Below are 13560 nucleotides of genomic sequence, written 5' to 3' on the forward strand. Positions count from 1 at the left end.
CTATTGATTTTGTATATGCGTGCATGAGTGGCCAATCAAACGTTTATATATTCCCACAACATCCCTGCGGCAGAAATTTCCATTTTTTGGTAACTATTACATGGTTCAGTAAAGCACGTTTCTGCAGATGCAAAATTTTTAAGTGAATTCCCGCTGTTGTATCCATTTTAAATATTTGTCTAAAGAAGCAAATAAGCAGCACAACAGCACACACACACTGGCAATGTGCTATAAATTAGGATTTAGATTGCAAGCTGTAAACTGTATATGTTGCAAAGTGTGCGAATGTTTGTTGGTGGATAAAGGCCTTAGCTCTATTTTGCATGGAATTAAATGTGTGTTTGGAGCTACAGCGAAGCTAGACACCATAGTTCCATTTTGTCTTTCGACAAAGAAACACAAAGAATGAAGTAGCTTTGTGCTAATTCTAAGTTTGTTCAACATGTAAAACCGCTATTTTTGATATGCATGAATCGCGTCGGTTGCAAGTTCATGAAAACCTCCGGGCTGTCATCAGGTGAGGAGGTCCGGAGGGAGAACACCGCTAAGCCCACCATCTGCAAACCCAGATAACACTGAGCCATGTGGCACGCAGCAGGGCACTATCAGGTTATCTTGCTTGTGCCCAGTCTGTGTGCCCAAGCAGGAAGCAGAACAAGGACATGCAGCACGTATATTAGCCCACTGCGGGGATGTCTGGAATAGCATGCCGGCTGATCTTCCAGCTGAGTGGCAGGTTGGTTCAAAGCTGCAGTTGGCAGCAGAGAATAGAGGGAGCGGTATGCTATGTACAAATTTGAATAATTTAAGAGACAGCAGATGCATCGCAGGGAGCACAGCTTTTCACATCTTTCCATTTCCTCTGAGGTCACCGTGTATTTAGCCATCGTGGTGCTGACCACAGGAGAATCTGCAGCGCTGCACTCAAAGTGGAAATGTTTTCTTTCTGACTTTTCTTTTTTACTATGCGGTTGCAATCACATGAATCCCGAGGAGGTGTTCTCCAAGCCACAGAGAAAGTTGAATTCCCATCAAGAATAGCCCGAGGGTCTCGGAAAGTAAATGTTAAAAAAAAAACAAATACGAATGGAAATCAGTCAAGCACATACCTCTGCCAAGGCTAAGCAATCTGACGTGTGTCCATCTGGCTCTCATAATAGAAAAATAATAGAAAAAGGAAATGGTCTGAATACAAAAATGACATTTGCATTGTCATAAAATAGTAGACATAAAACATCAAGACTAACATTGCTTTTCATCCTTATACAAGTGTTCCTGTTAAACAATAGATTCAAGGTCCATAATTGAAACAAGATGCAGATTATAATCTGTATCAGCAGCAGTAGTGGATTTAATAGTGTGAGGTCAGACTACAGGGTAGATGAAGCTCCAGGGTTATTATTCTGTCTGTGTTATGGATGCATGAAGAGCCATGCTTTAGACATATAAACATGCAAACAGACATGGATGAAAACATGAAACTGTAGCCAAAGCGCTGGAATATTGTTCACTGGTAGATTGCTTTCTTTTTATCTATTTATGGGTGTGAAGCAGCAGATTCACTTAATCTGTAATTCATTTGTCATGGCTTTGCATAATATAATGATGAAAACTGGTCTTCATTTGCAAATTGTCGTGGCAACAGGCCTTGTTCCGTATGTATCCAGGAAAGAAAGCCTCCCATTGAGAGTGGAGCCGTTTCTTAGAGGAAAATAGGGCATCCAAGTGTGAAACAAGCAGCTGGTTTCATTAACCTCCTGTCCATCCATGGTGCAGGGGAGTTGTGTGTGTGTGTGGGGGGGGGGGGGGGGGGGGGACACCAATCTAAATGACAACCTTCAGAAGATACATTCTTACACATATAATAGGTGACTGCAACATATTTGTCATGCTTAGCCGTGTCCATTGCATAAAGTTGGATGATGTCATATGTCATTCCGGTGACACTAGATAATGGCTTTATGGAAGGAACAGCATCCAATGCATTGCAGTGATGTCAAATATTTCCTAAAAGGCACCATAGACCGAAACATATTTCACTTTCACATGATCAAATTCACCTACACATAAAATTGTACTGAAAATGTCACAGCCATGTATCATCGTGCTGCTCTAAACTTTCTATAACATAAACGAGATGTTACACAGCCCTGTTGTAAGTTCACAGTGCAAAAACAATAGTGCACATCGTCAGTAGTGACTATGTTCTGAATAATACTGCATGATAGCACTGGCCATCTTCCAAATATTACTAAAGCGTGTTAGGATGCTAAGTAGCAAGAATCACAGATAACATAACAACTCTACCAAGTAGGCAAAGTCTTTGTATGCACTAATCTGTTTGTCTGTAGTTTGATAGAACTTCATAGGTTATTGAGCAAGATCACGAAGAAAACTAAAAATAGTGAGTGTTCTTGAAAATATATCAAACTAATAATACCAGTGTTATGCTGTAGGGGTACGTTTATTTAGTCGGGGTGTCGATGACGAGGATGATGAGAGTCAAACATGTGACAGTTGGTGAATCTGAGCTGATTGAGCAGCATTTAAAGCTGACTGAGATGAAAAGTCAAGCAAACAGAGATATAAAACATGAGGGAAATTTGAATTTGTATACAATTAAGTTATTTTTTAAGACATTTCACTCAGGATTTAGCCCTTCACATGCGGGAGAAGCTGACATTACCTAAAACAAAATCAGTTTTAGCCTAGACAGTTTAAAAATGTATTTTTTTTTCCATTACAGAGAGCAGACTTGGCAGTAGCTCCTCTCACCATTACCTACACACGTACAAAGGTCATCGATTTCAGCAAGCCCTTCATGAGCATGGGAATCAGCATCCTGTATCGCAAACCCAATGTCACCAAAAATGGCTTCTTCTCCTTCCTGAACCCCATGACTCCGGACATCTGGGTCTACATTCTCTTGGCCTACCTGGGGGTTAGCTGCGTCCTTTTTGTCATTGCAAGGTAAGTTCACAAGTTACAATTTGTCCCAGCAGTCCTACTTTTCCCCAGCGGCCTCAAAATACACCTAGTAATTTACTCTAATAACGTTGCAGACTCAGTTGAACAGCCAGTTTTTCCATCCTGTGCTCGCTCCTGGTTAGTAATCAACACAGCTATGTCTGCCCGGGCTTTCAACCGCCCAGCAGTGGGAGGAGGAATAGAATAAAGCCCTCGGTTGAGTTGCAAAGTCTCATCCAGGCTGCAATTTCTTGTTTCCTGTGTGATGTCTTTGGAATTGGCAAGGCCTCATTAAACAATATGCCATTAAAAAAATGTACTTGCTGAGCCAAAAAATGCTAACAGCTCTAATAGCAGTGTAAAAAGAATAACATACATACCTGAAGCGATGCTATTTATAGATGAGCCATTAGCATTTGCATTGAAAATGAAATTTCAGACAGTGATAAGTCACAATTTTTATGGATGGGGATATTTGATTGGCTGCAAAGCATCTCGCTCATTTTCACTCCTTGTCCTCGTTTCTATGTTTGTTTAAGTCATGAATGTGATGAATATCCTGTTAACACCATTGTCGGCATTTCCTGCAGCTTCTCATGCAAAGTGGTGCTCAAGGAAGTTCTAGAAAAGCAAGCTTTGATAGGAATTCTGGGGCTTGAGAGCCAACAGCTGCACTCCTCTATCCTCCTCATTTGTGAGAGACCAAATCAATTCTGGAGTGGCTTCACATAAGAACAAAATCATCTTAAACTCTTGCATCAGTTTTTTTTTGGAAGCTGGCTGTTTTCCCAGAAGTGCATCATGTGAGCATAAAACAGACACTGAGAGGGTTACTTCAGCAAATGCTGGACAGATCACTGACAACAATATTCGTGAGAAACACTTCACTTCTTTGCTATAAAACACAATCTTTTAATTCATATATTTCGACAGACACATTTTGGTTGCAGAAGGAAATTAAATGTAAAATATAGTATACTATAATGCTTATGTGCCTGTGAAATCAAAAAGCTCTTCATTTTCAGATAAAACAGCCCATTCTTTCACCCTTGAAGTGGTTTAAGGGCCTTAAGGGAGAGAATATATAATATATGTGCTTTAAAACTCAAAACCGGGAGAAATCTATGAAAAAATATAGAGCAAATGATTAATGATTAGAAGGTTTTTTTTAATTGTGTATTCTTCTTCAGAAGGACCTGTTTGCAGTCTATTACTCGAACATGTTTATTTTGTGCAGTACTGTTGGCATACAATATCTCAGGACTTATGGTTTGGAAACATTTTCAGCGCGCTTCTTGTTCTTTTTCGTTCGGTTTTTCCCATTAGGGGTAATAGCGCGATTTAGGAGGCATTTCTGTACGGGGACTGTTCAGCACATTATATCTCTGCTTGCCAGGTAAACCTTTTTAGAAATTAACAAGGGGAATAAATCAGCACTGTCACATTGTCTGACACGGTCTTCTAATTTCACTGAGCACAGTGAAGGAAAGGCTTTGCTCTTTTCTTTTGAGTCCAGTTCATGTGTGGTTCGGACGGGCAGAAAGCATCTCCTGTTTTTAAACTGTGGTTTTTAATTTAACATTAAAGGAATGCATAATAAAACCGAGGGAATTAAGTGAAATGCTAGGAAGTACCACATTTGTACAACCGTTGCCTGGAGCCTTTCCGGCAAATATTATAGCCACACGAGTTAGAAATAGGAAGTGACACATTTCTGGAAACAATAGTAATTTCGCAGTAGGAGTTTTAATGAATAAAAAATTCAACTTGCACAAGGTGGGATTAGCTCAGTGGACATCTGCACTAAATTCTGTGCAACCTAAAGGTTAAATCTGTGTGTTTTCCCAAAGACACAAATGCAAACATGTGTCTGCACCAACAGCAGTACATACACAAGCTCTGGTCACTCCCAAATTATCCATTCGATTCCATGTTTCTTTTAAGAAGGATTACCTTTCAACTTTCCTTCTCCTTCCCAGTTATCAATATCTGTGTGTGTGTGTGAAACAAGGATGCCTTTATTTGTGCAACTTTAATACATAGTTGATATTCCAGCAATGGCTGGAACAGCCTCCATTACGGAGCCGCTCGATTAATCAGCAGTCCTTTTCAGGGTTTGATTAAAATAGATTGCCGACAGAAAATATTTCTGCACCATGTAATTAGATTCAAGCGTGTCTATCTCTTAAACAATATAAAATCCAATCAATTGAGTCGCTCTATGTTGTTCTTATTATGATCCTTCAGAATATGCACTTGGAGATTCGACACTGTGGGTTCCAGTAACGTGGAGTCAGTCTTTTAGTTTTTTGTTGTTTTGTTCTGCCATTTTCACATTAAATGTTATGAAGGCAACAGTTTTGCCTCATTTTGAGGAGATTATCAGATAATTTATTTCCAACCTGCAGAAAACCCAGAATAAACGTCATTGTGACGTTAAATCGCGTCTTCCCTCATCAACATGGACGTGCAGCATTTGCAGTAATTGTCACCTTTCGAACGTATGATAGAATTGAGAGGATGTTTGACGATAAATCTAGGCCAACGCCATTTAGTTGAAGTACATTGATGTGAGGTGACAAACTTTTTAAACCGTGGCGTAAAACATCCCGGAATGTACGGTTGCATCATTCCCAACACGCTATGACCACACGGCACACACTCTAAAATATTCAGAGCATTTTATACTCAACAATTGATCAAACTTTTTAATTTGAGAGCTCATAGTGATGAGCTGACAGAAAGCCCGACTCTGCACTTCCCCTCAGCTTTATAGGGCTTTTTAAAGTCTTTCAGCTCATTGGTTTGGTTTTTACGGCTTGCAACTGTAAGGTTTGGTTCACTCTTACTGCTCTCATCAGTCCTTTTCTTTTTAGTGCAACAGCTCAAATAAACCGACTGTAGGAGAGGACTTCTCAACTCCATCTGGCTCCAAATGAGTGCTTGTATTGCTTTGGACCTGTTAATTTGCAGGATGGGCTGCGACTTTATCTGATTCATATCGGTCGAGTTTACAGCTTGTTTCACTGCACCGCAATTTTTTTTTTTTTTTTTTAAAGCTGGTTAAATGCTGCTTTGTAGCTAGTTTTCTATTAGTGCAGGCCATTAATTTGTGTCTCATTTGAGTTAATACCATTATTTGATAAAGATTAACCTTCAACCCTCTGTCTCATTTACAGGTTCAGCCCATACGAGTGGTACGACGCCCATCCCTGCAACCCTGGATCGGATGTGGTGGAGAACAACTTCACCCTCCTCAACAGCTTCTGGTTTGGAGTCGGCTCCTTAATGCAACAAGGTATGGCGGCTCACGCATTCCACCCAGCTGTCAAAAACAATACCATCACACCACTCCTGTTTTCCGGTGCACCGCTAGCTCCCACTTCCAGCTCCTCTAACTGACAAGCGCTCTGATTTCCATTCCGGAACTGTTTCAAAAGATATTTATTTACCTGTCAGGAACGACAGCAGAGCTCAGTCTTACACGACAAAAGAGAAGCATGTTGTCACGTGTTTTAAAAAAAGAGAAGAGCTAGTGCCAGGCGCTTGTCAGAAATTGTCAGCCAAGAATGGAAGCCATTGCTGCATTTATTTCTGGATAGCACAGCGGCCGGCCCCGCTCAAGACCTTTCTGCATGCTGGGACAAAGAGGAATGAGCAACAACCGCCATGCTAGAAATCGCTGCTGTGATTTTTGCAAGGCTGACTGAACAGCTGTAGAGAATCCATTCATGTTTCGCATGCAATTGTCCCACCAATGAAATCACACTGCAACCTTTTTAATGCTAATTCCTCATGTTGAAACCAGTTGAACAGAAGAATGAAACATGTTTCACTAAAGCCAGAACTGGAGACTTAATTCTACCCTTTGACTCAAAAAATATTTTTTATAAAAAAAGAAAAAATGTAAGGGCTGGGAATCAGTTGAGAATGGATGAGCTGCCAATTTGTAGGGTTTTGGTATGAAAAAAAAGAGGCACAACAAAACCCAGGAAGAACTGAGTCATTAAACGTTTAACCTCACTGTAACAAGGCTTATCAAGGAGTCCTAGAGAGACACGGCAGAGGGATCTTCGCCTGTAAGGACGGAGATGTATTCAGCAATTCATTAGGAGCTCAGCACTCTCGTGAAACTGCCTAGCAGCTCTGCCAATTTGCCGGTGAAGGCAGAGGGTTGTGAGGGAAGCGCCAGTGTGCCGGGAGGAAGAGCAGAAAGAGAGAATCAGAACACAACGAGATAGTTAGTTGTCTCCATTATTAAACTCAAACGTGGAGAATCCATCATTATAGTTGGCTCCGTGACTCACATCGTTGTCTGCATGTGCTGCAGTTTCTCAGGATTGTGCAGCTGATTTATGTTTTATAACAAGTTTATCCATATCTGTGCATAAATATATGATGTTACCACAAGGAGGTTCTCCCCCCCGAAAAAGAAGTGATAATAAAATGGAACCGTTTCAAAATAACACTGTATTTCTGGCTTTCCATGACACCTATTTGTAGAGTACAGTACCTTGTAACACATGCCGTGTGGTGATATCTGCAGCTACACATATTTTGTCTCCGTCACATAAACAGACATCCTCAGCTTGTCTGCCAAACACAGTGACAGCAGCTGAGACAGAAGCCATTTCCTTGACATGTTTAAAATGCAAATGGACGTGTTTGAGGAGATCCAAAAAAAACCCGTTGAGCAGCCTGTCTGTGGGAGTGAGTCAGTGAGGTGTTATTGACAACACAAAGAACACAAAATGTGAGGATGTGCAGAAGCAGAGGCTTTGTGTACTTCAGAAGTGAGGGTCACAGTAAGGTTTTCTCACAACAAACATATGCCTGATCTATTTCCATAAACTGATTCCCTCACATAAAATCATTTTGCAGGGGGGGGGGGGGGTTGTGCATTTATTCCCGCCACTCTCATTCTCTTCTGACTTGATTTAATCAAGTTGGCTTCCACAGTAAATGTTTTTAAACTTAAATTATTGCATTTTTTGCTTCTTCATGCAGGAATAATTCATGGTGACATTTTGCAGTGGGAGGAAACACTCCAGAAAATGGGCTTATCATGTTTAGCATGCTGCAGCCTTTTAATTTTTCTTTTAAATGACATATAAAAAACAACAACATTCAGTTTGCGAAGTGTCATTATGATTCTGTGAACTCCTCTAAATAATTATTTGCTGTACTGTTAATGGTGCCTAACGAGTACCATTCCCTTATTGTATAAAGTACTCCCGAGAGGGGATCCCTCTTTGGGGGAGATGAACAGGTGAGAGGAAATGTTTCCATGGCAGTCAGAAGTTTATCTTAAAAGCATTGGCAGCAGCATTGCTCTAACCACCAATAATAGTTTAAACATATTTTTCAGCATGTCTTGGTAACCTTAATCAGTTTATGAAATGAAAATCCCATGTGCTGATGTCTTGTGTTGTTTTTACCACATTCATGTGAATGAGGGGGGGTAACCGGTATTTGGTTACCGAAATAGCATCAGTGTCGTCCGTGCTGAAAGAGCATTTATTTTTTTCTTGCTTTATAAGTTAGGACTCCTTCCTCAAGGAAATGTATGGCATATTGACACCGTTTTATTTCCCTGGCACCGCATGACTGATCTGCTTTTTGTATTTATTAGAGTCCTGATGCGGTGCAATATACTGTTCCCCGCTGACAACAGCACTTCATAGTGTGGAATTCAATTGAGGTACCCCGTTGCTTCACTCCATTTTTAGTGCAAGTACAGAATGAATCGGGATCTTCCCTCTCTGAAGTCATGGCGAATTAAAGGATGCTATTGTCTTCCCTTGTTTCCAACCATGTCTTTGTCAAACCACAAAGGACAAATCCAATCAAATTTTGTGGAAGAGGTTAAAGAGCTGACCACTCTGCCCCCCCCCCCCCCCCCTTGCGTGGGCTTGTTACTCTTTAGAATTACCCTCGTAAATCTTCTCAGTAAAGTAACAGAGTGCACAAAGCACAAGGGTATTTTAAAGGTTGTCAGAGATGAGATATAAAGTAAGTTTAACACCAGTCAGTGAGCCATTGTAAACATAGTATTACTCAGCAGAGGACCACTCAAAGTCAGGGCTGGTTTAGACGGATACAAAATATAGCTTGCAGAAAACGCTGATTTTTCGTTTTCGGACACAGACTGTTCAGATTTGTTTGCAAAATTCATCGGTGCCGACTCTCGGCAGCTTTTGATGAGATACGTTATTTACTACGTGCCTTGGTTCATTAACATTTTCTTTCTGTGTATTTGAGCTCAAATCCTGCATCGATGCTCTTTCTTCCCAGTCACTGCCGGCTAAACCCATTCCAGGAAAAACATTCAATACCAGACGGAGATCAACTGCAAATACTACGATTTATCACTTGATAAATCCAAACTGCTATCTCAATGCCGGAAGTGCTTTGGTAGTAGAAAGCGGTTAAGTGTGATTGCAGTGGTGAACAATTGGTAATTGCAGCGCATGAAACAGACTCTCAGTGAGACGCTTCAAAGAGAACAAACACTGAATTGCTAAATTAAATTGTAAAAAAAAATTGTGAAGGATCTTAATATTATTGTAGATATTGTATACAATTATTGTTAGTAATGTAAGCTGGATCTCAAAACAACTGCAAAATGAATGGACTGTTCAATAAATGCATGGGGTGTGAGTGAAAAGTTAGCATTGTCAACTCGGGGGGCTAAAATTAGAGCTTTTTATATCGGATGCAGAATGTTGCGGAACATATAATTTCCTTTCCAGAGTAAAATTGGCTTCATTTTCTCTTTCCTCGCTGACGGGACCTTGATCAGCACAAGCAGCACTGCCAAAAACACGTGCAGGCTAATCTACAAAAATGCTGATTAATTCACTTAGCGCTGGCAGGTACAACTTGATCTCGTCGACTGCTAAATATCGTGTGTGATTTGTGTCACACGCAGGCTCAGAGCTGATGCCCAAAGCCCTCTCTACCAGGATCATCGGCGGGATCTGGTGGTTCTTCACGCTCATCATCATATCATCATATACGGCTAATCTGGCAGCCTTTCTCACGGTGGAGAGGATGGACTCACCCATGGACTCGGCCGATGACATCGCCAAGCAGACGAAGATCGAGTATGGCGTGGTCAAAGATGGCGCAACCATGACGTTCTTCAAGGTATAATAAAATTGTTTTTGTTGGGTGGAAACTGACTGCAAAAAAACTAGATTTAGTGGGGTTGTACATACAAAATATATAAAAGGTCAACTTTACTCTTAGATCTTAATTCCCACAGCAAAGTCAAATTCAGCTTTTCGTCTTCTTCTACTCTGATGCGTTTCTCCAAAATGAGTTTCTACTCCAAATGTTCAGACTTTGTCTGCAGGGCTTTTTTGATTTCATTTTCAGACTGGCTTTAGATTCTGCTGATGAATAACTAATGTATCCGTTAGTTTCTCCATATTTTGATTCATATTTTTAAATATATTAAAAAAGAGAACCTACCCTGATTTTTGAAGTTATGTGCATTCAAAACAAAGGTGTCGTCTACTTACTGTATCCCAATGTGTTCCCAGTCAATAATCACAATATTGTTAAGATCCCTCCTCTTCCGTGCTTCATCCTATTAATACAAAGTGTCCTGGGATGATAATTAGGGAATCTGGATCCGACTCCACTTGTCGATGTTTTGAAAGGAAAATCAAACCTTCAGCTTGCTCAATAGCTGTGTAAATGAGCGTTATTCTAGATCATTCTGTGTACTTGGATAAATTGCAGTTGTGTTTCCAGTGTCAGGAATAGAAGTAGACACAGGTGCTTAATTACCTCATCAGTGTGCCATAGCTCAAGTGCCCTCTGCTCCCCCTGGCTCACACAGAAAGGCCTAATGATTTCGGCTCAATGAGGCAGAGAAGCATGATAAATACTGAGGAGACTGTGGGGGGTGTAAACGATGAAGGCTTTGCAGATGTATGCAACTGGAGGATTTGGTCCTAATCCTTACGTGACATAATGAATTGTGCATGATTTTTGTTCTTGAATCTATGTGAGTGTGATTTGAGCTCTATTCATTCCTCCAACAGAAAAATTCAGTAACTACCCTAACTGAGATGCATGCACCTCATAAAGATTGCATGAAATCCCACATAGCTTAATGCAGGACTAATGGAGGGGCATTCTAGTATCGCTGCTTCAGTAGCGTGCAGGAGAATAGATGCCCACAACGCTTCGATTCACTGTCCTTTAATTGTGTAACAGTGGAGATTTGTGGGAGCATGCAATCACATGAATCTGTTTGGTCATTGACTAAATGATGTGGGTTTCTTTTTGTCCTAAATACCACACGTGATTCGAAACAATCCCGATAGTTCTGATGCTAATCTGCTCATCGGGGATGGGTGGGGGGGGGGGGGGGGGGCGCGAGGAGGATCGTGTGGTTTAGCTGCAAGCGCAACTTTTGCAATAGAGAAATAACTCTCTTTTTGTGCTACTTTATCCTCACCTGCAGCGAAACAGATGTTCCAATGAGGTCCAAATTTATAAACCCAGCAAGTTAAAACGGTCTCTTTCTCCATCCCTGCAGAAATCTAAGGTGTCTACTTTTGAGAAAATGTGGGCCTTCATGAGCAGCAAGCCGAGCACATCTTTGGTGAAGTCCATAGAAGACGGGATTCAGAGGGTGGTGAAGTCTGACTATGCCCTCATTATGGAGTCTACAACTATCGATTACATTACTAGGAGGGACTGTAACCTGACACAGGTGGGAGGGCTCATTGACAGCAAAGGCTATGGCATCGGCACTCCTCTAGGTAAGCCATGCGAATGACTGGAGGCCAATTTTTAAACTACGAAGCCTTAAAAGAAATCTAATAAAATAAACCTCTTTTATGTTCTGTCTTTGAAGGATGAGGGTTAGAGATTGCTTTTTAGCTACCAGCCACAGAATACTTCAACATGTTTTTAAGCCTTATTATCACAGAATCCAGCTGGTGTTTCTTCCAAAGCAAATGAGGCCTTATGTTGCTTCCAGGCTCCCCATACAGGGACAAAATCACCATAGCAATCCTGAGCATCTTGGAGGATGGGCATCTACACATGCTGAAGGAGAAGTGGTGGAGTGGAAGCAGCTGCTTGGATGAAGAGCGTCGCGAGACAGGCCCCATGGGTATCCAGAAACTGGGTGGCATATTCATTGTGCTGGCATCTGGCCTAGTGCTGTCTGTTTTTGTGGCAATTGCCGAATTCATCTACAAGCTGAGGAAGACTGCAGAACGCGAGCAGGTACTCATAAATTATTTAGATTTTTTTATGAATTTATTGGTTAATAATGGAATTCAATATTCGGAATCATGTTTTGATAATGGAAGCTTAATTCATCCGTTCCTACGCGCCAGATACATTTCCCTTGTATTGCCTGCCAACACACCCTTCACGTGCCTAAATTTGCACAGTCTTTCTGCTATGGCAGGTCGACCCAAACTGAGCCTACACGGGTAGACTCCGCCTTCGTTCACTCGTGTTCGTTTGTGTGCGTTAGAACTCCGAAAATTTGTTCGACTTCTGAGGCAATTTAAACGCCTTTTTTTTGTGTTTGAATATCGAGTTGTTCCATAACCGAGGTTCCACTGTATTGGCTCTTTGGTGCTACAATACGTACAGCCTTTGCGTTGTATTCGTGGGTTTTAACTGAAACAACTTTCAAAGCGTGAGCATGCCTTTGGATAATCCCTGCAAGAGCTCGGCTGTGACGCCACAATATTTGCTTATTTTAACAGTCATAATTGCAAATTGGAGCAAAGAGAATGAATCAATTATTTGTCATTGGATTTGTTAGAATAGCATGAAAACTTTGGTGTTGTAATTCACTAATATGAGTCATGCTAAGTGAGCAGCTGCGTGCACGCTCACGCGCCGTACTCCTTCATGTGTGGCGTTGCCGTGATTTGACTTTGCTGAAAGCCACGCATGCATGCGCACACACACACACACGCACACCAGCAGCAATACAGCATGAATGTTACGTTCAAATGCATCCTGTGCTCTTTAGACTGTCGACACTCTACGCTGTCAGAACAATTTAATGCTAAGGCATTTACTCCCCCCCCCCCCTCCTATTCTCCTTCTCGCTCCCCTCTCCGTATCCTCCCTTTTTGCCCAGAGGTCTTTGTGCAGTGCCATGGTGGACGAGATCAGACTGTCGTTCACCTTCGAGAGGCGGGTGAAGCACAGACCCCGGCCCCCAGTCACGGTGAAGACGGATGCGGTGATCAACATGCACGCCTACAACGACCGACGACTCCCGGGAAAGGACAACATGAGCTGCAGCACTGGGATGACTCCCGTGTTCCCATGACAATATGCTCTCCCCAGGGCAAGAGCATCTTGAGCAGCGTGTCGGGGGTGTTGCCAGAGACTAGAGACAATGGCATAGATGCAATCACAAGATATTCATTTAATCACAGTGATATGGGGACACTAACTAAACATGGTCAACTCAAAATGGCAGCATCGGCCACACAGGTATAACAACAGATCTATGCCATACTGCCATGCTCCAAAACCACAAGAATTATGTGCGAGAGGTTCTGGGAAAATTGCACACCTAAATAATCAGTTTCACGT

At 41.6% G+C, this 13560-nt stretch overlaps 1 protein-coding gene across 1 annotated transcript in view; it reads left to right on the forward strand.

Annotated features, from left to right (window-relative positions):
- LOC137913938 (glutamate receptor ionotropic, kainate 3-like) overlaps nt 1-13291 on the forward strand; it is a 60299-nt gene extending 47008 nt beyond the window's left edge. The window contains exons 11-16 of the mRNA XM_068757561.1: nt 2747-2970; nt 6147-6265; nt 9899-10116; nt 11522-11747; nt 11969-12219; nt 13097-13291. Coding sequence (XP_068613662.1) covers nt 2747-2970; nt 6147-6265; nt 9899-10116; nt 11522-11747; nt 11969-12219; nt 13097-13291 — 1233 coding nt within the window. The remainder of the gene's footprint in view (nt 1-2746; nt 2971-6146; nt 6266-9898; nt 10117-11521; nt 11748-11968; nt 12220-13096) is intronic.
- The last annotated feature ends 269 nt before the right edge of the window (nt 13292-13560 follow it).

Source organism: Brachionichthys hirsutus, unplaced genomic scaffold (genome assembly GCF_040956055.1).
Source record: "Brachionichthys hirsutus isolate HB-005 unplaced genomic scaffold, CSIRO-AGI_Bhir_v1 contig_762, whole genome shotgun sequence".
NCBI classification, from domain to species: domain Eukaryota; kingdom Metazoa; phylum Chordata; class Actinopteri; order Lophiiformes; family Brachionichthyidae; genus Brachionichthys; species Brachionichthys hirsutus.